At 38.6% G+C, this 26,328-nt stretch overlaps 1 protein-coding gene across 1 annotated transcript in view; it reads left to right on the top strand.

The window, feature by feature from the left end:
• KLHL14 (kelch like family member 14) overlaps positions 1-24,960 on the top strand; it is a 105,110-nt gene extending 80,150 nt beyond the window's left edge. Inside the window, exons 5-9 of the mRNA XM_006938836.4 lie at positions 7,730-7,808; positions 14,558-14,748; positions 14,830-14,988; positions 18,944-19,101; positions 22,822-24,960. Coding sequence (XP_006938898.1) covers positions 7,730-7,808; positions 14,558-14,748; positions 14,830-14,988; positions 18,944-19,101; positions 22,822-22,962 — 728 coding nt within the window. The 3' untranslated portion in view covers positions 22,963-24,960. The remainder of the gene's footprint in view (positions 1-7,729; positions 7,809-14,557; positions 14,749-14,829; positions 14,989-18,943; positions 19,102-22,821) is intronic.
• The last annotated feature ends 1,368 nt before the right edge of the window (positions 24,961-26,328 follow it).

Raw genomic sequence — 26,328 nt, 5'->3', positions numbered from 1 at the left:
CAAAATTATCAAGATATTTTTGGAACTCCTGCACGTGAAGGAGGGGTTGCAGTTGTAGCCTTCTGTGTAACAGAGATTATTATGACTGAGAAACCGTAAAACAGCTTGCAGGTACACATTTTTACTTTAAAACCCCAGAACATCCAAGTGAAATTACATATACTGCATATATTTTATTGTGAATGCTCTCTTTCAGCATCTGCACCAAGGCAAATTATAGAAAATTGTTACATCTGTTCACTCTAGAAAATCTTAAAGGAAAACAACCCGGCCACCCTCCAAGAACATTTCTTTGAAGAGAGCAGGACGTTCTTTCCCCAAACCTGCAGCTTTATTGGTTCCTATCCAAAGAGGACAGTTCCTGGGCTTTGTGAGACACAGGTTTAGAACAGGAGCAAAAATGATATTTAATATCTCTCCTCTAACTTACCTTTGCAATGACAGGCTTGATGCGTTCCCCGCCCCGAAAACACCACTGGCATATATACAATCCACTGTAACTCCCCATTACTATTTCACCTGTTCTCCCTCCAACGTAATTTGAGTAGAGTCTTTGTAAGTCAACAGTGCACAGCCATCAGGTTTATCTAAGCAAAGTATCTACAGAACATTCTTTTTGAAGGCCAGATTAAAACGAACACATGACAAGAGAAGACCGCAAAGTCCTCTTTCTGGTGACAATGTTCTCTTAGCCCATCTCCCTTCCCAGATCGTGTAGGCCTCTTTTAAAATGCCAGTCTTGGGTGTCTGTGTGGCTCAGTGGGTTAAGCATCTGATTTTGGCTCAGGTCACGATCTCACGGTTCGTGAGTTCGAGTCCCACATCGAAGCCCTGCTTCGGGTGAACACGAGCCCCACTTTGGGGGAGCCCCACTTCTCTCTCTTTCTCTGCCCCTCACGCACTTGCTCCCTCTCTCTCTCTCTGTCTCTCAAAAAATAAAAATAAAGTAAAATAAAATAATGAAATGAAATGAAATGAAATGAAATGAAATGGTACCAGTATTGGTGCGACCATTTAGTTTTCACAAAACACTATGAACTTCCCACTCCTCTAAGACAGACTTTTTCAGCAACACAGAAAACCTGCTCCCCGGGTTATGCTCTCTCTTCCTCAAAATAACCTATAACTGCTTACTGTTCAACTTTCTATCAAACAATGCTGAGAGGTTGGGTGGGGCGATAAGGAATAGCATCATGGACATATTCCTTCCTCTAGGCTGGAGAGTCCAGGTGTTATCTCTGAACTAATTCAGAGTCCCACAAAACTGTGCCATTGGACTTCACTGACTTGCCTCCCCCCACGCCTGAGATGAACAGGAATTCATTTTAAAGGCCTCAGTGAATATGCTGTGACAAAATACTGTAGAAAACACAGCATCGCATTTACTGCAGGGACATCTGTCACTCACCACTCGGCGTGTCCCATGTGGAGACCCATGTGACAAATTCTTGCCAGACCACAATACCGAGTCACTGTGTGCTTTTGAAAATTACCACTAATGCATTTGTATGGTTTACCGTGCCCCTCCTCTTTTGCTTTAGCCACTAGGAGACTCAGAATTGAATTTTAGTAAAACTTTCATTACTGTACTTTAATTTTATGTTTACTCTCAATATGGGCCTAGCAGCTAACTCTGTGTCTGTAAGACCCCCTTTTAGAGCTGTGGGAGTCCTACCTGCAAAGTTGAGTCATTCTGTCCCTGCTATGTGTGGCATGTGAAGTCACTTGTATAGAGCTGGGCAAATGCTGATGAACCACTGATCTGGCTCCCCTAAACAGAGGAGAATTGGTCACATCAGGAGGCAAGCAGGCAAGTCTTCCCGTCAATCATTCAGTCATTGGTGGGGGCCTTCCCCCCACGTCAGGGAGGAGGGCAGGCAGGGACATGGCCTGTACAGCTGAGAGTGGTTCTCCAGAGAGGGAACGGCGGTGACAATGAGCAACCCGGAGGACAACCGTCTGGTCAACCATAGCCAACTCTTTTTTCTTTTTCTTTTTTTTCTTTTTAAACCATTAGCAGTAGTATTTGTTGAGTACTAATTATTTCCCAGAAATTTGCTAAGCACTCCCCTGCACCATTTTACCGAATCTCACAACCATCCCAAGAGGTCTGTCCCGTGATTGTTCTAGTTTTACTATGAGGAGTCTAAACCTGAAGAGGGGAAATAACTGGCCAGCACGTACAGTTTGAACGAAGATGGGCTGATTCCAGTGTAGGTCTGTCTGACTCCAGAGCCATATTGCACGACAATTCCTCCTCACGCAAACATATGGATTTTGTTTAATATTAAATAACAATCATGTTTTTGCCTTTGATATTTTGAAATAAAGTCAGTATTGCATCGCAGTGGAAAGGGCCCTTATTCTCAAAGAATCTTCATCACTTCTGATTTAGAGAACCACGAAGGGGCTCAATCATCTCAAAAAAATGGGATTTTCGTACTATAATACATTTTGCAATTAAAAAGTAAGCAGTTAATACCAAAATTTATAAAGAAAAACAATCCGATGATAATATATAACGTGCTTTAATTTCATTGCTACCAGAGAGGAAAAATTAAAAATCCATGAATTCAAATATTCTGGACATGTCAGTTCCAAAGATGAAATCTTAAGTTAAACTTTAGTTCTTACAAAATTGGTGCCTGAGATGCATGTCTTTGAATGAAATTCAAAATTGTTAAATTTAACACATGCTCATAAAACACGTATGTACTCATAACATACAAATATAATTTCATTTATCTATTGTCTTGATTACAAGCCAATTTGAAATCATAAAACATATTAGTTACTAGAAGTTTAAGCAGGATACATACGTTTTTAAGTTTATTTATTCTGAGAGGGGTAGGTAGGGGCAGAGAGGTGAAGAGAGAGGATCCCAAGCAGGCTCTACACTATCAGTGCAGAGCTCAAAATCACGAACCGTGATATCATGACCTGAGCCGAAATCAAGAGTCTGACACTTAACTGACTGAGCCACCCAGGTGCTCCCATTTTTTTTTCTACTCAGCTAGAGATATTAACTCCTATTAACTCCCTTCACATCATTAGTGATAGGAATGTATTATAATATTTTAATACATATGCATCTATCCTCTCACTGCCCCAGCTTACAGAAAACCAATTTACATTTGTCACTTACTGATGATTGGCTCCCAAAAACACTGCCTGTAGGGAACTTCCTTCCCTCCCCCCTCCCTCTTTTTCCCCCATGTCTGAAAACTGCCACCCATGCTCCATTTTACCTATCACCTAAGGGGTAGTCATCAAACCTGTCTGGTGACAGGGCATCACCACAAAAAAGAGAAGAATTGGGGGAAGAATCAGGAAAAAGCAGAAAAGATGAGAAGGAACTAAAGGAGTGAAGTAACCAAAAATTCTTAAGCTGCTGGTAGAGTCCAATAGAAGCCATAAGAAGGAACAAGTAATTTCTTTTGAGCTCACCTTCCTCACTGTGCCACATTCATTTCTTCTGAGGTTCATTACCCCTCACCACATCCTTTGCCATCTCCAGAATGCCTTCCTTCTTTTTCTGTCCCCAGTCCTGCATCCTTACCTCTCCTTCACACCAATGACTCTACCCCTGGAAGTTCTTCATCCACATCCACATCCATATCACACCAGTCCTTGCTTAGCCTTTTCTCTGAGTGAAGGCCACTACCAATACAACCAAAGCACAATTGCTAATTTCTGCCACCACTGCTCAGCATGTGAAGGCACTCTGCCCCATTGCTAAAAGGAGGCAGATGTCCTCCTCTAAGTGGAAATTCTAAACCAAACTTCAAAAAGAAACATTCTTATATATGGCGGGTATGCTCTACGTTCCTATTAACAGCATTTATCTTCAGATTCTTTTGGAACCTTGAAACCTACTAAGAATATTTTTTTCTAGAATAAAGTGATTACAAATTCTGCAAAAACTCCCTTATAAACCAACTCTAGACATAATTCTTCCTTGAGCTGGAGCCTCTCTTTGTGGAATCCAAATTTTGGGGGTCATTCACTCTTAACTCTTTCTGCACACCTCCAAATCAAACTTAGTTTACCATCCAATCACACTATCCAGACTCTCACAAGATCCTTAGAACTCATAATATCACGTCCACAAAATCCTCAGAATCCTTCAACTCTCCTCTTAATGATCACTTCCATTCTTTTCTAATCAAAACCTGGCTATCTTCTGAGAATACTCTTTTCCCAGCCACCCTCTCTAATGGGGACTGCATGGCTCCACCACCTGAGCCCAGAACTTCTTATTATTGGAGGCAGGTAGCTTTTCTACTATCTCTTTATTGTCACTCCCATAACCTTAAAATCCATCACTGTAAAGAATATCTTCAGGGGTTTTTTTTGTTTTTTTTTGTTTTTTTGTTTTGTTTTGTTTTTTTACCTTCTGCCCTCTCATGTGGCAGCTAGCCACAGTTATCCTGGAAATGACACCTCCTTCACTCTACCCTACTACTTTTTCACTGTCCATCATCCTCTGATGTCCTTACCTCCCTCCTTACTGGGTTTATAGTCTAGTGCCCATACCTATGATCACCTTAGCACGTATACCTGCAGTCCTTGCATCCACCTCTCCTTTCATTATACTCTCCTGGTAAAGCCCTGGCCCTGGTTAAACCCAACTCCCTTCCACCTCTTCCCTCTCCTGAGCAACTAAATGTGGATGTAGAAAACCACAGAGCCACACTGGCTACTAATGAACCATGCTCACTACTGGCCAACTCCACTAAACTTCCCTGGTCAATATACTCTTCCACCCTCCAAGTTAACTCTCTCACACTTTCTCTCTCTTCAAATGCCTCTTTCTCCAAAACCTCTCTCTGCACTCTCAGCTGATGGCCCTGCCTCTTAATTCAAAGAAAATAGAAGCAATCAGAAGATAAAATCTTCATCTTCTACTACCAAATCTGTTCATTTACCACCATTGCTACCCATGTATTTTATCTTCCCTCCTATTTTTGTTTCTGCTCCAACCTAAGGCCTATTTCTCATTCCCTCTTGCCTTGTCCCTCAAGGACTTTCCAGTATTTCTGGACTTAAAAATACAATCAAACTACCAAAAAAACCTACTTTTGATGCTGCATCCTCCAGCTATAATCTACTCCTTCTCGTGGCAAAATCCTAAGAAGCATTGCCTTCCTCTTGCATCTGTTTTCTTAGATCTTAGTCAATCTTGTCAAGACTACCCTCAGCCTCCATGTTGCCAAATACTATGGTCAATTTTCAGTTGTTCGCTCCTCTTTTTGAAGTACTATTTGACATGGCTTCCAAAATATCATACTTTTCACTCCTGTCTCTGACAATTCCTTTCCTTTGCTGGTTTTTCTTCTTGTACTCCAGGGCTCTTTCTCAGGACTCTTATTTTCCATGCCCATACCCTCTGTCTAAAGGGTTTTATTTTGTTCTACGATTTTAAATTATATCTCTAGACTAATGACTCCAAAATTTGCATCTGCAGCCTCATTGAGCCAGTGGCCTACCATATACTTCTACTTTGAGACCCTATAGGTCTCTCAAGGTTAAGTCCACAACGGAACTAATGGTTTCTCTTCCTAATCCTCAAACTCCTCTTGCCTGGTCTTCCATACTTCAGCAAATTTCATGACCTTCCATCTAGTTACTCAGGCTCAACATCTGGCAGCCATCCTTAATTGCTTACTTTTTCTCATACCAATATTCAGTCTATCTGAAAATTTTATTGGCACTGCCCATACAATAGATCCCAACATATCTTAATACCTCCACCTTCATTCAAGCCTCCATCAGCTCTTGCCTTGACTTTTTTTTTTTATTTTTTTTTTAACGTTTATTTATTTTTGAGACAGAGACAGAGCATGAACGGGGGAGGGTCAGAGAGAGAGGGAGACACAGAATCTGAAACAGGCTCCAGGCTCTGAGCAGTCAGCACAGAGCCTGACGCGGGGCTCGAACTCACGGACCGAGAGATCATGACCTGAGCCGAAGTCGGCTGCTCAACCAGCTGAGCTACCCAGGCACCCCTTGCCTTGACTTTTATAATGGCCTCCTGATAGCTCCCTTGCTTTCAGAGTGGCCCCTTTACAGTCTGTTCTTCACACAATAGCCTGAGTGATCTTTGTAAGAGATAAATTAGGCCATGTTTTTTATTTGCTCAAAACCCTCCAGCGACTTCCTGCTATTCTTATAACAGAAGACACAATCCTGCACCAGTCCACAAGGCACACTGTATTCTGGTCCTTGATATGCTTCTGACTTCTGTCTAAGTCACCCCAGTATTCTTGCTGGATTTGAACTCATGGCCAACCCCTGGGACTTTCTACTCACCAAGCCCACTGTGTGAGAGGCTCATTCTGCAGAAAACATCTGTAGGCAGGTAACCACTCTATTTAAACTAGCCTGCCCCCTATCAATCCTTGCTTTATAACATTTGTCTCTACTTGAAAATATATATTTCTTTATTCATTTACAAGAACAGGGACTTTTCCTTTTTTGTTCACCAATATATTCTCAGAACCTAGAGCACATAAGACATACAATAAATGCTCAAAATATATTTATGCAATTAATAATTGTGTTGGATAGACACAAGCATGTACACACACACACACATACACACACACACACTCCTATCTGTTTATTCCTGTGGTGAAGTTTAGTACCTGTATTTCAATGTTTAGTTTTACATATATGAACAAAAACATTTTCAGAGTTAAAACTTCAAGTGTTATAGATGATTGTCATCTCGGGTGCTACACAGAAAATGGAATACAGTCTTTCACTTCCATTTCTTGCTTTGGTGTCAATCTATATGTAAAATAGGATTCATTTTAATACCTTAAAGGCACTGCTGTGCTTCCTAGGCACAACAGAGGGGACAAGCTGGTTGACCAGCTCTGAGGACTCATGTTTCCCACTTCAGCACATGTACCTGCAACCATGCTTCCCCCAAATACACACACACAGAACTTACGTGACGTGAATGGACTAAAACTGATTTCCTAATGCAAACTCTCACTGAAGTGATTGCTGTTATTTCCATGGGGAGAGGGCTGACTCAACCACTGCTAGGTTCTTGGATCATTTAAAAAAAAAAAGGCTCTAACCACAGATATTACACAAGTTAGTCTCTAGAACAGGGGTGCTTGGGTGGCTCAGTCAGTTAAGTGTCCAACTTCAGCTCAGGTCATGATCTCACGGTTCATGGGTTCGAGCCCCACATCAGGCTCTGTGCTGACAGCTCAGAGCCGGGAGCCTGCTTCTGATTCTGTGTCTCCCTCTCTCTCTGCCCCTCCCCTGCTCATGCTCTGTCTCTCAAAAATAAATAAATGTGAAAAAAAAACTTCTTAAAAAGTCTCTAGAACTGATTATTTACAGACAATAAGTTCCTATTTTTAAAACACAAAAATACCAAAATTCAGAAAATTTCCCCCTAACTTTGTGGTAAAACTGGTTTGGTAAACATACTTGCTTTTATCATAATGGCTGATTTAGTTTTGTTCTGACTCATTCCAAAAAATGAAAGAAAGAGAAGATGGAGTGGAAAAGAAGAAAAACGAAAAATATTTGAGGTGGCACATTTATTCTTCTACTGACTTACTGCTTCTCAGACTGGGCTAACTAGTCCCCCTACTTAATTCATGTGTGTGTTAAACCTGAAAACAGACACATCTTACAAACACTATTAGATGTGCAAAACAACAAAGGAAACTAAGTTTTAAATGTCTCACATATATTTTTACAGGAAAACACAGTACAAATTTTGTCAGTCGATATGATCCTCGATTTAATAGCTGGATACAACTTCCACCCATGCAAGAAAGGTAAGTGTTTGTTTCTTATGTCTGAAACATTTGTGGCTACTTTACAGGAAGCATAGATGCTGAATGGTTTCCTATGACAAATTATGCTAAATGGAGCCAAGGAAAGACATACGAGTCAAAATACAAAATTGGGCCTGGCCCATTTGGAATAACTCCTTTGTTAACTCAATGGGGAAAACTAATCAAGTAAATCAATTATTGGTCCTAATGTAGGAAGAGGAAAAAATGTATGATTGTCTTCCATTATTACATTACTTTGGTTTGTTGGCAAGTGGAGCTAAAATCTCACTGCCTATCCCACTTTTCTTGGTGATAATATATTTAAATCCTATAATTGGAAAAAAAAAACCCACCATTTTTAAAATGGTATGCATTTTGATGCAGAAATTTCAGTCTTAAATTTTCAAGTCTCACTAACTCAAATCTTGTACATTTGCCCTCTCAACTATCCTCCCATTATACATTCAAGAACAGGTCGTTTGTTAGCTTTAAAAAAAAAAAAAAGAGTTTTGCAAAGTATCATCTCAGTTTTTTACATATTTGGTGTTCATCTCACCCCAGTCTCCTAGCGGCCAAGGGACGAGTGACTACTAACTATATTTATACATATTTTGCCTCTCCTGGTTGTTACCTACATAAGGCCACACCTTAATATGCATATGCAAATTCTCATGCTAAATTCTGAGCCCTTGATTCTTTCAAATAATACTTCCAGCATCCTCTTGAGCAAAGTATCCAATATAATTACAATAAGCTGCAATCTATTGCTTCTTCTCAACTGAAGTATTTAAGAAATAACTTTCTTTCCTGTTTCCCTCACGACTCGTCACCTTAACATCTCATTTATAAACATTCGATTAGATTGAATTACGTCACTAAGATCCAATCAGGTCCTTCATAAATTCCAAGTTAAAAAGAAGTTTTCGGATAATATCATTTATTCAAAAATGTGCATTCCTGCAGCAGGACAGTATGAATCTATGCCATGAGAAAACTCCCTATTTAACCCTCTCTTCTCTATAAATATATTAAAATCCTCTTTCGGGAGACTAAAAGCTATACACTGGAAACGATGAGGCACAATGTAAGAACCACAGACACTTTTGGGAATGTGCAGTTCCAGGGTACCTGAAGAAATGATTCTAAGTCAGTTAATATCCAAAGTTCTCAGTCCTCCTCTCGTGCATACGTGCCTGCATAAAAGCCACCTGATGTCCTCTCCACTGCACCTTGTTTCTCTCCCTTTGGGGTTATTTCCTGGTTGCTCTTATTGTGGCTGCGTCACCCTACCCTTTAATCAAAACCATTCCAAAAAGTTTTCTTTAAGAAACATATTTTAAAAATGAATATCAATAATCTATTGGAAATGTCAGCATCTCATCACCGCGGTCCCCTTTGCTGGGGGGCTGCACACCACGATAATTAACCTTCACGCCTTCCGTTTGGGAGGCATAACTCACGTCGCGGTCAATTATCTCACTCTAGAGCCCCTAAGGATGAGAAGTATTGCTGCAAAACCTAATTAGTAATTTTTTTAAATGTGTATTGTTTACTTGATATTCTATAATGACTTCCTCTGAGGCACTATGGCCTATCATGGCAGGGTCCTACTTAGACAATTTTTAGCAGCTCATTGACCTGATAAAAAGACCTGCCATGGTCTGTCGGCGCCCGGCAGCCACCGTTGACAGGATGGACTGTTTAACGTTTCTTTCTAAGTCATTATGGTATATCATGTCAGGTCCCTAGTAAAAGAAGTTTTTTTTTAGATTTAGAACAATCAACTCGATAGACCAAATAAAGAGCTCCTTACAGAGCTGAGTGGGAAAAGGCAGATCTCACAAATGCCCAGTCAATCTTCTAGCTCCCTATCTCCTATGGGTTGGTTGACCCTGGCAACAATCCATAACCTAAAATGAAATTTTTCTGTCATTGCCAAGCCTCCATTCTAAGTAGCAAATACAGTCAGTTACCATCATGGCTTAATTGGTGAGCACACAAAGAAGAAGAAAAAAAGAAAAAATATATATATGAGACACCCTTCAGATCTGAAGTTTCTTGAAACATTTAATTGAATTAATTGTACATTGTATAGATCATGAATCAGGCTCACCAGAAGTTCCCCCACCTCCCTCCTTCCATTCTTGGTACCAAACTGCTGAGAAGTTACCAAACCGAGAATAATAGAAGCCTGTTGAAAACCACCTCTGGGATAACCCACTCTTCGAGCCGGCTGGACAGATTCTTAGGATATCTCACCTAATCAGAGCTTCTAAAGGAGTGCTATAATCAAAGCGCCGACTATCCCCCAGTTCAGCAGGGAAATGGGCACACTGCTTCTAGGCTTACTCAACCGACTCATGAAATGCATCCTTACTATCTGTGAAATGATTACAGGAAAATACACGCTTAAATGTAATGCTACTGAGTTGTTGTGGTCTCAGATGTAGGATTTGATTCTTCAGGAAAAAGAAGAGGGTAAAAATTAAAACTAAGATCAATAGAAATGCTTTGGTAACTTTACATTTTTCTTCAATAAAAATAAACATTGTAGGTGTGATTCATCTGGAGCTCTTACCCCTAGCTAGTCTAGAAAAAAAAGAAAAGAAAAAGAAAAAGAAAAGCAGTTTGGAAAGCACGGACAGCAAAGCTTATATTTCACAGAGTAAGACAAAAGCTAGAAGCAATACGTAAAAAATGTTTCCAAATTTTAATGGTTACTACAAGCCTTAAGAAACAATGTGAGACAATATTCTGTCTGAAAAAATCTTTTGTTGCTTTTAACATGATGGTGAAAGTCAAGATTTCAAGCTGAGATAAGGTTATAGTAATTCAATCTCATGCTCTAGGATATAAACTGACCATCCAAAGGGTCAGAAAGAACTAGGAAAGACCTGTACAATATGCAGTGTTCACAATGTGTTTGTGGAAGTTGACTGCCAGCAACTGGTAGTCTTTTTTAACTTCTCACAATACGTTGACTATTATTGCCTCTGGCATTGGGGGAGGAGGGGCTGGAGGAGGGAGAGATGAACAATTTGCAATACAAATAGTGTAATCCCATTTAAAAATTTTCAGTAATCTTGAACTTACTTTCCAAAAAACAAAACAAAACAAAACAGAACACCCAAATAGCCTAATTATGTGTGCTCTTCATGTGGGGAGGAGAGGCAGGGAGCACTCCCAAGAGAGACCTGGTATGGTAAAATTTTAGCCTGGAGCAAATGTTCACAGTTGCTGACAGACCATTAACTATCCAGTGTTCCTATAATGTATCTCATGAATTCTCACTTTGGACATGCAAGGGAATAAGTCATAGGCTCAGAATCTTCACTATTGGAATTTCTACATAAAAATGCAGTTTTAGTCAGGAAGCGGAACCTACTGATTTTTTTTTTTTTCCATTTAGATCCTAACAGTGACACTGTGTGGATAAAGCTAGGAGTACACACGAAGCATCAAATTAAGAAAATCTTGGCTAGAAAGACAGCAAGTTCTGACAGGCTCACTCAGTGTCAGTAAGGAAGGAAGGAACCAGGATAGAAAAAAGTGAGAAAACTGAAATTTAGACTAGATGAAAGGAGTGCACACTACTACAAGGAGATTTTGCTCTTATTCTCCATTATCTACACTTATTTGGTGGAGGGTTGTCATACTTGTCATGGCTAGCAGGCATTTTCTCTTGTAGACCAGTATCTAGCGCACAGAAGAACTGAACACCTTATGGCCCGCATAGTCCAAATTATTTAAAGATGGCCCATTAGTAGGATTGGTAAATGAATTATTTCAGAGGCTCTAAGACTTGTTATAGAATCATCATATGGAAGAGGGGTTGTGTCGAAGGCGCAAAGAAATACGTTACTTTCGTCTATTTTTATAGAATGTCAGGCTTTTCAATGACACATTTTAACTGAGAAGGTAAAAGCACTATTAAGACAACCTTGACCTATCTTATTCAATGAGAAAGCAATTGAAATCTGGTTAGAGAAATAGAAGGAAGCAATGGACATCTGTAGGCACTTAATTTTGCAACTGTTTTTAATCTGATTTTATATTTAAATGGGTTTTACTTCTCTGTAACAGGAAATCTCAAAATTTTTAGATTAATCTGATTAAAAAGCTTCTTCCTAATACCTTTCTCCAAACATATTCTCCAAACAATGCATACGTGCAAGACCTATATATGCAACATTTTATTACAATTTTATTACAATTTCAGAGCTTCATGAACCCCTCAGAAGACCCAGGTTAACCAGACTCACTCTATGAAATCTGCCACACCTACTCTTTATTTTCCTTCCTCCTTTCCTCCTTCCTCTTTTTCCATCATTGCTGTTCTTCATTGTCCTTCTGAATTTTCCACAGCACATATTTCTTTCAAAAGCATCAGGAAAATACAGGAAAAAATACAAACAGAGCCAAAATTTTGCTCTAAAATTATCCATGATTTTCAGGACTATTAAAAAAAAATAAAAACCATATGATCCACCACTCCCACTTCTGTTTTATATCCAAAAAAAATGAAATCAATATCTTGAAGAAGTATCTGCACTCTCATGTTCATTGCACCATTATTCACAAAAGCCAAGATATAGAAACAACCTAAGTGTCTGTCATCAGATGAATAGATAAAGAAAAGGGGGCATATCTTTACAATGGAGTATTATTTAGCCATGACAAAAGGAAATCCTGCCATTTGTGACCACATGGATGAAATTAAGGGGCGTTTTGCAAAGTGAAATAAACCAAACGAGAAAGAGAAACACAGTTACTTATATGTAGAATCTGGAAAAAAAAAAAAAAGAAAAAAGTCAAACTTAAAGAAACAATGGATGGTGGTTGCTAGGGTCCAGGAGATGAGAGAAATGAGGAGAGGTTGGTCATAAGGTATAAATTTTCAATTATAAGATGCAGAAGTTCTGTGTATCTAATATATAACATAGTGACTATAGTTAATATTGTAGCATATACTTGAAATTTGCTAAGAGAGTAGAAAACCAAAAAAAACCCACAAAAAACAAAAACAAACAAAAAAAAAACAAAAAACAAAAAAAAAATAGCTATGTGAGGTGATACATGTGTTAATTAACTTGATTGTGGGAATCCTTCCACAATGTATCTATATATCAAATTATTGCATTGTGACTTTAAATATATTACAACTTTATTTGCCAATTATGCCTCAAAAAAGCTAGAAAAAAATAAAACTGAATACATCAACATCTATAACATATACCATACCTACTGGTAATAAATCATCTACACAAACATTAAAAAATTTCACTGTCATTTAAAATATGGCTAGGCAAAGTTTATATGCAAACATCTTGATGGCTGATTTTTAATAACATTTTTACCCGGGTCATGGTAACTGATGGTTCTGACACATGAACAAAAAGCTGGACACTATGACACCACTTTACATATGCATTTGCAAATAACCCTGTAAAAAAAGGTACCATTAGCATCCCCTTGTTACAAATGAGCAACCTGAGGCTGAGAGGGGTTAACTAATGTGTCAAAGGTCACACACCCAATAAGTCACGTAGCCACGCAATCTGTTCCAGAGACCAAACTGTTAATCAAGACGCCGTCTCCTGCTTCCTAGAGGTTTTGGCACTTTGTAAACACAACTTGGAAAATCTCCTGATAAAAATCTTTAGGACTCTTGATCTTGCTACTGACATTGCCCAAGAGTCTTGGCCCTTATTTTTATGAAGACTATACATTTATCAAACATAAATTATATCCTCTGAGGGGCCTGGCACTTAACAATCGTACTTATTCATATCTTATCCTTATAAAGTGTATTATTCCAGTAGCATCAATGAGAAAAAAAGAAGCAAAGGGTCAAGGACTTGCTTAATATATCAACCTAGTCATCCTAACTCCAAATTTTCAGGTCCCCTTTGAACATTTATTCTCCCTCAGCTCTCATGTCTTACTAGTTACTGAGTCTTACATCGTCCTTTAAAATATCTTTTGCTCAGCTCTTCTGTGTCTTCCATAAAACTCTACTTCAGGTCCTCAATATCTCACTCTTATTTTATGGTCTACCTCAGGATTGGTCTCCCTTTCAACACAGCTTGTGTCTTTTACCTTTGAAGGCATAATGGGATAATTTAATGAATTGCCTCTCTTGAAAAGAGACTAAAAAATATCCTGTAGCTTTGTAAGAAACAACACTAAAAGCTCTATCAGTGAAATTCCTACGATTGGTTTGTGTAAGAGCAAAATTTCAGCACTCTATTCAGTTCACAAAAGTTTCTCTATTTGTGGTAGTACTGGGAAGAAAAAAAATGATAATTGAAGAAAAATTTTGATGATGTAGTTCTCTTATAAATTGGGAACAATGACCCTTGAAGGACCATGAAAAAAGTGAATGTCAAGATAATTTATTATTGTTACATTATCTACCTCATTTTTCACTTTGTCTTACTGAGCTGTGATATCTGTACAAGGTACCAAATATCCCAAACATTAGTGAACACTTTAACAGTGTATAAAAAAGCAAGATAAAAGAAGCTGAAACAGGGTTGGTGACTTTCTCCTCTCCTGTTACTTTAATATGAAATTGCTAACCAGAACAGGCAATGCGTACAATTACTGTAAAGGTCTCAGATTTAGAAGGGAGCTGTGTGTGTTATTTCCAAATTTCTGCAACCCTTTCTAGAGCGGGATGTACCTCCTTTTCCCTGACTGACGGAGCCCCTTTTGTGATTTATGGTGGGTTGTTGTTTTCATTGTAGAAGAGCCAGTTTCTATGCATGTCGGTTGGACAAGCATTTATACGTTATTGGTGGAAGGAACGAAACCGGCTATTTGTCCAGCGTGGAGAGCTATAACCTAGAAACGAACGAATGGCGTTATGTGTCCTCTTTGCCCCAGCCTCTGGCTGCTCACGCAGGAGCAGTGCACAATGGGAAGATATACATTTCAGGCAAGTCATTCCTCCACTTTCTGTTCCAAACTTCAGTTCCAAGGCACTTTCTTGACTTGTATGTATATGTTTAATTCACAGGGGGTGTACACAATGGAGAATATGTCCCATGGCTATATTGCTATGACCCTGTAATGGATGTCTGGGCTCGAAAACAAGATATGAACACAAAACGCGCCATCCACACTTTGGCTGTAATGAATGATCGCTTGTATGCAATTGGAGGAAATCATTTGAAAGGTCTTTTTCTTTCTTTCTTTTTTTTTAATCACAATATCATTTGCATCTCATGTTTCTTGCTAAGGGGGTTTCTTGTTAGATAATCATAGTTAACCAAGTAAAAAACATGTTGACCAAATAAAATCTACTCTGTGTAAATTAGCTGTACCCTTGGGCAGGCATTTATTTTGGCTCCTCTGCAGCTAGGATTATTTTTAAGTTACCACACACATTAAAGAAATGAATAATGATGTCAACAGAAAGTAAAAAACGGAAGCATTAATAACTGAAAGCACCAACAATTTGTTGTAACAATGAATTCAGTAAAATAAATTATTCCCTATCTCCGAAGTTATAGCAATAAATTTTTTCCAGAAAATTGTTTTTTGTAGTGATCATAAAGAACTTCAGTCATAGCTGCACAAAGAAGCTAATACATGATTTTTCTTAAAGAAAACATTTAGTAGAATTCCATGTCTAAATTTGGAATTATTTCTTTTAAGAGTTGAACACCAAACCTATGCTTCTCAAATTCTACTTGCTTTTTTAATAAAAAAAAAAAAAAAAAAAAAAAAAAACAGATGATATTTTTAGAGTTTTGTTTGGGCTTCTCTCCTCTCCATATATCTGTATGACTACAACCTTTTTTTTTTAGTTTATTCATTTGAGAAAGAGAGAGAGAGAGAGAGAGAGAGAAAGTGAGCACGCAAGTGGGGGAGGGGCAGAGAGAGAGAGGAAGACACAAAATCTAAATCAGGCTCCAGGCTCTGAGTTGTCAGTACAGAGCCCAACGTGGGGCTTAATCTCACGAACTGTAGATCATGACCTGAGCCCACATCAGATGCTTAACCCACTGAGCCACCCAGGTGCCCCTGACTACAACTTTTTGTAGTTTATGTGCATGTGTGTAACTATCTACATGCATATCACACTGAATTTGACAGGAAAGCAGAGAGAACTGTGTTGTTAAGATTCCTGAACTGCATTGGGCCTCAGTTTTCTTACCTAAAAATGAAGAAACTGGTATAGATGATCTCTAAAATCTCCTCTGGCTCTGACCTGCCATGATCCTTGAAATTGAACCAAATGTGAAACAGGCCATCCAAGTATGGTAGATAAGGTCTTCTCTGCATTTATTTTTCCATCATACAACCATCTAAAAAATGATAGATGTAGACATTCCTTTTGGTTCTCCCAATACAAATATACCTCTAACATAATAAAGACCACACAGGTGTAATTTTTATGTAAATATTTCCAAGTTCGTATTCAATCAGAAACGTCAATACCCTAGTCTATGCTGCTCACTTTTGTACTCTCCCCAGTGGGAAGGGATTGATTACCTTTGCTGCTGCAACTTTTCCCTTTTTATTCTTTTTCTCTTTCATTGCTTCTCTTTCATCTCAAGCCATACACCATTCCTTCTCATCAAAATATTTGTATGCAGTTTAACTTTGTAGCTTTCTACATTAAAATGTGATTTCTACTAATTTCTTTTGCATAATGATGACTAAACATTCTAGGAATTTTTAAAAAATGTTTATTTAGTTTTGAGAGAGAGAGAGAGAATGCGAGTGAAGGAGGGGCAGAGAGAGAGGGAGACAGAGAATCCTAAGCAGGCTCCATACTGTCAGCACAGAGTTCAACATGGGGCTCCACCCCATGAACCATGAGACTATGACCTGAACCGCAATCAAGAGTCAGATGCTCAACAAACTGAGCCACCCAGTTGCCCCACATTCTAGGAAGCTTTAGTATTTGAGGTTATACTTGGACAGGGTAATGACAACCTAAATGAGAACACACACACATCAAAGTTAGGTCAGCTCAGGAAGGCATTATGGTGTAGAGAGAAGGGTATGGATCTGGGTTCCAGTTATGCACTTGTAGTTGTGTGGTCTTACTCAAGACCCTTAATCCCATGTGTATAAAAGAGGGGTAGTTATCTTTTCCTTATAGTTTTTGAGGCTTATCATCAACATATGTCATATGTGTAGTGGGCACCAAGAAGGCATACGTATCCTCCTATGATGCCACTAGAACTTCAGAACTGGAAATTTTCCCCAGTCCTCATTCCAGTTATCCATGCTTCAGAAATTATCATCAATAATCTTACAAGAAAGGAATATACCACAGAATTCCAGTAAATCCTTCACTCTACTGTTCTCAAATCTATGTGATTTATTTTATGTAAGAAGTTAGTGGCCTGAAATAATTTGTCCGCTTCTTCAAGAATGAAAATTATTCTACTTTTTGGTCTATCTTTTTAATTACTTTGAAGAGTCCAGTAGGTTGATTTTGATTGAGTGTATGCATTGTAATTGTCAGCTAGCTAATATCCATTGCACATATGTAAAGAGAAGAAAAATATTATCAAGGATTTGGTCTGTTCAGTGACCAGGAAGCACTACCCCTCCAGATTTTTGACTTTCTAAATTAAAGGCAGAGCCCCAGTGGAGTCTAAGAATTTAAGTTGTTCTCTGCAACCCACTTACTGCCCCGGTCACTGAAAAACTTCATCAGAGGTGAGAGAAGAAGCCCTCAGTGAAAGTTAGCCCCCTACTTGACCTTGATCCTTAGTAGATATTGGAAACTATTCACTTCATCATAGTTGCTTATAAACATAAACTATTGAAAAAGGTAAAAGATTCTGAACACCATTTAATTAAAACAGTTTGATTGGGCACCTGGATGGCTGAGTTGGTTAAGCATCTGACTTTGGCTCAGGTTATGATCTCACAGTGTGTGAGTTTGAGCCCCACATCAGGCTCTGTGCTGACAGCTCAGAGCCTGGAACCTGCTTCGGATTCTGTGTCCCTCTCTCTGTCCCATCCCAGCTTGCACACTCTCTCTCTCTCTCTCAAAAATAAATAAACATTAAAAAAATTTTTTTAAACATTTTGAGAGTTAAATATTTGTTTAGGAAAAGCAATACAGTTTAGCCTGTAATAATATGAGCTCAGAAGCCTGTTTGCCTGAGTTTAAACCTCAGCCTATCTACTTACTGGTTGTGTGACTTGCTCAAGTCATTATTTCTCTCTTGCTCTCAGTTTTCTCCTCTCTAAAATGAATATAATGGCATAACTATCTCATGGGGTGGTTGAGAGGAATTAAGTGAATTCATCTACAGAAAGAAAGCATTTGGAAGACAACCAGCTTATTGTAAGCACTCTATAAAATGCTTACGTTTAATTATTTTAAACTTTTTAAATAAGGTTTTAATAAACATTTTAAAATAAGATATACCCCCATATAATCAACATTTACCAATGACATTGAGTCAGACATTCTTGCTTTGAATGAATTGGACATACCCAGAGTTTGTTTTAGGTCTCTCGTAACATGTCTCCCTATTTCACTAGTAAACTTATACCTTTGTCTCTTTAAAAACACAATTATCTATTTTGTAGCCCTAGAGCTATTTTTAAAAGAACTCCTAGCCTTGGGGCACCTGAGTGGCTCAGTTGGTTTCAGCTCAGGTCATGATCTCACAGTTTGTGAGTTCAAGTCATGTGTCGGAAATCCGTGCTGACAGTGTAGAGCCTGCTTGGGATTCTCTCTCTCTCCCTCTCTCTCTGCCCCTCCCAGCTTGTGCTCTCTCTCTCTCTGTCTCGAAATAAGTAAATAAACTTGAAGAAGAAGAAGAAGATGAAGGAGGAGGAGGAGGAGGAGGAGGAGAAGGAGAAGGAGAAGCCCTAGCCCTGAATTGGGACCCTGAGAGTTTATTCTTTTTTATTTTTTTATGTTTACTTATTTTAGAGAGCATGTGAGAGGAAGTGGGGGAGAGGCAGAGAAAGGGGGACAGAGGATCTGAAGCAGGCTCTGTGCTGACAGCAAAGAGCCTGATGTGGGGCTCAAATTCACCAACCGTGAGATCATGACCTGAGCCAAAGTCGGATGCCTAACCGACTGAGCCACTCAGGCAGCCACCCTGAGAGTTTATTCTCATGTGGTTCCATTTTGCTATGTCACTTAGGTTTCTCCCACCTTGACGTAATGCTTGTGGAATGCTATGACCCAAAAGGTGACCAGTGGAATATTCTCCAAACTCCCATTTTGGAAGGTCGAAGTGGCCCTGGCTGTGCAGTGCTTGATGACAGCATCTACCTTGTGGGTGGCTACAGCTGGAGTATGGTATGTGTCCACATTTCCTCATTCTCTCCTTCTGTTTGTGCTTACTTTGTGTTTCCCTCTAAATGTTACCACCTACACATAAACCTTTTTTTTTTCACTTAAATTTTATTTAGTTAACATACAGTGCAATATTGGTTTCAGGAGTAGAATTCAGTGATTGATTGTGTACATACAACACCCAGTGCTCATTACAACAAGTGTCCTCCTTACTACCCATCACCCATCTAGCCCATCCCCCACCCACCTCCCTCAATCAACCCTCAGTTTGTTCTCTATCATTAAAAGTCTTCTGTAGTATCTTTTCCTCTCTCCTCTTCCCACCACCCCCACCCCGATATGTTCATCTGTTTTGTTTCTTAAATTCCACATATAAGTGAATCATATAGTATTTCTTTTTCTCTGATCGACTTATTTCACTTAGCATAATACATTCTAGCTCCGTCCACATCATTCCAAATGGGAAGATTTCATTCTTTTTGATAGCTGAGTAACATTCCATTGTATATACATACCACAACTTCTTTATCTATTCATCAGTCAGTGGACATTTGGGCTTTCTCCATAGTTTGATTATTGTTGATAATGTTGCTATAAACAGTGCAGGTACTCCTTTGAATCTGTATTTTAGTATCCTTTGGGTAAACACCTAATAGTGCAGTAGCTGGATCATAGGGTAATTCTATTTTCACTTTTTTGAGGAACCTCCATACTGTTCTCTAGAGTGGCTCCACCAGTTTCCATTCCCATGAACAGTGCAAGAGAGTTCCCCTTTCTCAACATCCTCCAACACCTGTTGCCTATTTTAGCCATTCTGACAGGTCTGAGGTGATATCTCATCATGTTTTTTATCTTGATTTCCCTTATGATCAGTGATGTTGAGCATCTTTTCATGTGCCTGTTAGCCATCTGGATGTCTTCTTTGGGTAAGGATCTATTCATATCTTCTGCCCATTTCTTAACTGGGTTGTCTGTTTTTTTGATGTTGTGTTTGATAAGTTCTTTATAGATTTTGGATACTGACTCTTATCAGTATGTTGTTTGCAAATATCTTCTCCCATTCCATAGTCTGCCTTTCAGTTTTGTTGTTTCCTTCACTGTGCAGAAGTTTTTATCTTGATGACGTCTCTATAGTTCATGTTTGCTTTTGTTTCCCTTGCCTTTAGCGATGTGTCTAGTAAGAAGTTGCTCTAGCCAAGGTCAAAGAGGTTGCTGCCTATGTTCTCCTGTAGGATTTTAATGGTTTCCTGTCTCACATTTAGGTCTTTCATCCATTTTGAATTTATTTTCACACATAAACCTTTTAAGAGTATCATGCTTGTATGCTAGGAGTAAGTTACTTTAAGTAATAAAATAGAATTGGTGTGGTTGCTATTGAGCTGTCTTGCTGTCTGATCAACTACATCCCCAAATGCAGTAGGTCTCTGCTTCTCTCTTCTCGCCATGCTTTTGGGATTCTGGCTTTCCAACTAAAGTAAAGATACTAAAGTGGTTTTACAAATATTGCGTTGAAATTGTTTGAATAGTTTGTTGAACTGTTTGAATTGTCTGAAAAGTTTCTGACCAGTAAGGCATAAACACTGGAACCTGTTAAATATCCACAAATTCCCTTTAGGATATATAATTTTCCATGGCTTTTCACTTCCCCCCATCTTTATCAGGAAAATTTCCAAGGTTACACAAAAATTGAGAGTACAATGGACTCTTGTTAACCTAGCATCCAGCTTCAACATCCATCAAAATTTTGGCATACTTCATCTATTGACCCTTAAAAACTTTTGGCTGAAGTATTTCATCCTACATGCTTCAGTATTTATCTTTAAAAAAGTATTCATTTATGGGGGTGCCTGGGAGGCTCAGTCGGTTGAGTGTCCGACTTCAGCTCAGGTCATGATCTCACAGTTTGTGACTTCGAGCCCCGCGTTGGGCTCTGTGCTGACAGCTTGGAGCCTGGAGCCTGCTTCGGGTTCTGTGTCTCCCTCTCTCTACCCCTTCCCCACTCATGCTCTGTCTCTCTCTGTCTCTCAAAGATGAATAAATGTTAAAAAAAAATTTTTTTTTAAATAAAAAAGTATTCGTTTATGTAAACACACTGTCATCTCACCCAACAAAATTAACTATAATTCCCTTATTCTACATTCAAAGTTTTCCTATTCACTTGTAAAAATATATATATATTTCGGGGTGCCTGAGTGGCTCAGTCAGTTAAGCGTCTGACTTCAGCTCAGGTCATGATCTCGTGGTTTGTGAGTTCGAGCCCCACATCAGGCTCTGTGCTGACAGCTCGGAGCCTGGAGCCTGCTTCGGATTCTGTGTCTCCCTCTCTCTCTGGCCCTCCCATGCTCATGCTCTGTCTCTCTCTGTCTCTCAATAATAAACATTTTTAAAAAATTTTTTAAATATATATATATAAGTTGATATGTTCAAGTCAGAATCCAATACCCTCACTTGTATTTGGTTATTGTATCTCATCCATCTCTTGCAATCTGGAAAATCACCCCACTCCACTTATTCGTCCGTGCCATTAACTTGTTGAAAAAAACAGGGTCAGTTATTAGAGAGAAAAGCTGACATTCTGGAATTAGCTAATGATTACCTTGCAATATCATTTAATACAGTCTCTGTCTCCATATTTTCTCTAAAACTGGAAGTTAGACATAAGGACTTAACACAAGTTCGGCCTGTTTCTTTTTTAAATGTATTGTGTTCCTTATTTCTTCTCTTTTGTTAAGAACACTTGAGGAGGTGGCCATGCAGTTCGAATTACATCACATTACATCACATAGACACGTATGGCCTCATGGTCTACACGTTCACTTTTTAAATGATGACTGTTGATTTATAGGTGTTGGTTTCTTAATATTAATTTGGGGTATTAATAATATTAGCTTATTTCTTTTGCATCAAATGAGGTTCTTGTATAACGTTTGGGGGGAGTTTTAAAAAGGTATTAGTTATATGTAGGCAAATATACATTGAACTACATATTCATAAGGGGTTTGTTCACTGGTGCACATTACTAGCTGCAAGAGTGGACACATTTAGAACCAGGTACCAGGAGGACACTTTCAAAAAATGATGACCAGGTTGGTTGGAATTTTGGGGTTTTGCCTATGCTAAAAGCCAAATTGCCTTGGTTTTAGAAGCGAAATGTCATACAAGCACTACCCCCAGAGGTTGACAAAGGAAACGAGATTAAAGACATTTTTTTTTTTTAATTTCTCATGTGGCCACTTGAAAATAAATCAATGTGCAAAGAAGTTGACAAGCCCTCTTGTCCGGCTTATTTTGAACTAGTTTTGAATCTTCTCTCTTATTCCCTACAGTAGTAAAATAAAACCGGAAAAGTGAGGCAATGATTTAAAATTGACCAAATTGTTTGACCCAAATTATTTGAAAATCTAAGATGAATTTTTTTTAACTGAAACCAGCTGGATAAATTCCAATTTTTGGTCCATTATTTTAAAGGATTTTGCTGATCATCTAGGTGTTGAAGGCGCTCGACTTTTATTATTAATCACAGACACACACACAGATTTTGCAGTCTTGCGAATCTCAGATTTTCCTGTAGGAAAAACAGTTTCAAATCCACCACTTTCGTTTGGAACTTTTTAGCAAGAGCAGAGAATTGACATTTTCTTTCCAATGTAAATGTGAGAAGTAGGATTGCCATTGCACTTCTCGGAACATTCTTCCCTAAACGCCCCCCCTCTGCCATTACAGGGGGCCTACAAGTCATCCACAATATGCTACTGCCCGGAAAAAGGCACCTGGACAGAACTGGAAGGGGATGTAGCAGAGCCACTGGCAGGTCCCGCCTGCGCACCGGTTATCTTGCCCGCCTGTGTACCTTACAACAAATAACGCCAGGGAACCCTGGAATGAACACTCACATTCTAGGAAACAATGACAGCTGACATCACTATTGTACTAGGAACAGTGCATCTAATGGCACCACTGCCGAAACCCGCCCTTGGGTTCTAATGATTTACAAGTAATGACAAAAGAAAAAGACCTGTTCTTGAACAGATACTGTGTCTGCAACTCGGATCACACCAAACTTCCTGTGGTGACAGACTCTTCCATTTCAGACTGGTTTTAACTTGTCCCAGCTTTACGAAAACTCATGTGGATCTTAACGTTCAAAAGGAGAAAGATACAATACAGAAGAGTGCCCCAGACAGACCTAAGATCAGTATTGTGCATTGTAGTCTACCTGCATGTGACCTATGTTGAAATTTTGGGGATATTGTGTTCATGAACGATCCAGAATTCGACCCACTGAAATACTTACACTGCATTACAGAAATTGCCACTCGATTCTATATTCCTAACCTGTGGCTCCTTCACAGACTCCATAGGCAACAGTTATAGAAAATCATATAAGATTAAAGGGGAACATGTTTGTTTCTATATAACTTCATTTCATGTACCGCCTGCCCCTTACAGCACCTCACGGGATCACAGAAGAGGAAGATGTTGGCTCTCATAGCAATTGCTTTCTGCCCTGTGGGCTCTAGGCTAGCCAGTCATAATTTGTGTCCTCAATTTTATATGAAAGATTAAGACAAAACATACTATGTCACTATTCATTCCACAGAAGCTCATATTTTGTCTTTTTTTTTTACAGTATATAAAAAAGTAGTGAACACATCTGTTATTTCCTTCAAAAGGTAGGACTGACAAAGTTTTTGTACAATATTGAAGAGATTCTGTCGGATAACACGTCTGACCCAAACTTAACCTATGATGAAACTGGGAGATTGCTTTCAGGAATTCAGGGATGAAAAGAAAGAAAAATTTCTTTTAAGTGCCATCCCAGTTGTCTCTCTGTCCCTAAAACACACCACTTAAAAGAGCCACAAGAACGAATTATAGCTCTTAACAAATATGTCTCCCTCTTCCTCACCTTTGGCTCTAGAAATGGCTCTGGATTTGGCTCTAGGAAAGCACATGACTTACCCTGATTATTCTCCAACTCATCATATTTGTTTATTATCACCAAAGATGCCTGAGATCAGTTAGCTGAACAATTGCTAGTTGTCTTTAGAAGCATGAGGAACGTAGGAGCAGAAGGTCAGGAGAGCATGAGATAGTTTTCAATGTGAACAATCAAAAGAGCAAAACTGGAAGGAACATGAATTTGATTTTCAAGCGCTTCAGAGCTGAAACAACAGTTAATACTAAATTGTAGCCTAAAATATTTTTTAATCACCCAGAGGTGTTGTTGAATCCCTCCACAAAAGTGTCATTCAAAACAACAACATGGGGAAGCCACAGACTAAAAATGCCTTGGTGATAAACTTTCACCGTGGAGCACGTCGAGATAGATGGGTGTACTGGAATCCAATGCTGTTTCTACAGTAAAGTGCAATCTTTGTTGTTTTTGTATTTATTTGTATGTTCAGATCCAAAGGATCCGTTGTAAAAATATATATATAAATATATATATATATATTCAGTGCAATCAACTTTCATTTCTTTTTCCTTGAAAACATATATATAGGAAAGAAAAGTTACAGTACTTGGGAAAAATCCCAGCTGACATCACGAAGAGAACAAGGTCTGCTTCAGAACCTTTTTTGTCAACTGTCACCATTTCTTCTGAAAGTCACAGTTTATACAAGGATATTCACTTTCCTTAGACTTGTTCTTCATTTATTTTTTATTTCTAGCCAAAATAAATAAGAGCATTTATGAGAACTGTAAGTAAAGCTTTCTGTATTTCAGAAAGGCACAAACTATTAGAAGTGAATAGTGAGTAAGTAAGTCACAGAGATTGTAAATTTTGTACAGTATTAGAATGTGTAAATGAAGCTTGCTTGGAAGGGGAAAACTTTAAATAAAAACTTTATGTACTAATTCAACTGTCTCATACTCCTACTTATAAGGCATATGTATAAATCTCTACACTGAATTGTTTAAAGGTTTACAATATGTAAATACCTAAATATTTTTATTCTGCTGATACATTTTATACGTTCATTTAGCTTCCTGGAATATATAAATGTATACAGTATGGACAATGCAAAAAATTATAGAATGCTTCTGAAAAAATGTTGTGTTAAAAATTACGAGTAGAGGGGTGGCTCGGCTGGCTCGGACAGTAAAGCATGTGACTATTGATCTTGGGATTGTGAGTTCAAGCCCTATGTTGGGTGTAGAGCTGACTTAAAAAAAAAAACTTTTTTAAAAAATCATGATTAGAATCTGATTTATCCACTGCAAGAGTGGCATAAGTTATCTAAGATCTAATAACTCTTTGTGTAAATTACTAGAAGTACCATATGTATTAAACAGCACTGTCACACTTTCTAAAGAATAAGTGAATCACACGCTAATTAGAACAATTATCTAAATACATAGTATCTAGTTGTGTTTTATTTTTTAAAATCTGAGAAAGAAGTGCAGTGCAAAGAAAGGGTGTGGGAGACAGTAGGGGAAACTGAGGCATGTCACTGAAGGTAGAAGTTGGTCAACCTTCTAGGCAAAGAGGTATGAAGGGTTGGAAGCTATTTCCTGAAACCTGCAAGTTAGAAGAACCTACTTTAATTTTTCCCAGCCAAATGTACCTTTGTTGATGACTAAACTCACATTGGGGATCATTTGATCCCTCCTAGTATTCCATGAAAGCAACAGAAATGGGGTTTCTGTGTTCGTCTACTGAATCTTCACCTCTCCATGCTTGCTGTGAGGTAGCCTCTGTTAACCATCTTCTCCTGAGCCAATTGGCTAGTTGCTGAAGGGATTCTTCCAAATGGCCTGAATCCCCAAAAGCTCCAGTACTAACCAAATATCATGGGCAGTTAAACAAAAATTTGTCTTTTTCTTAATCCCATGAAACCACCTACTTAAGTCCATAACTAGACTGGCAAAAACTGGGAGAGTGAGCGTAGGGACCAGGTTTTTCAGTTAAGCTGTGTCTATAGGCTAAAAATTAGTGCCTGCATTTGTGCTTCCCAGTTAGGGCCAAATTTATATTTTCCCAGCTGCATGACACTCACATCACTTAAAAAATTGTCATCATTATTGACATTGTAAGTATCAAGTATTTATTGAACATATCCCAAAAGGCATCACTATAAATGCCAGAGTTCTTATTAAACTCGGTTCTCTAGGTCAAAGCATTTTTTATATGAAATAGCAAATGAGCTAAAATAAGTTTGGTAAAGCATCCCTTGATAGATTGAGTTCCCATAGATGAGGTAGCAGGAAGATCATGACTGATCA

Source organism: Felis catus, chromosome D3 (genome assembly GCF_018350175.1).
Source record: "Felis catus isolate Fca126 chromosome D3, F.catus_Fca126_mat1.0, whole genome shotgun sequence".
Taxonomy (NCBI): Eukaryota; Metazoa; Chordata; class Mammalia; order Carnivora; family Felidae; genus Felis; species Felis catus.
This window is presented reverse-complemented; position numbering and strand designations above follow the sequence as displayed.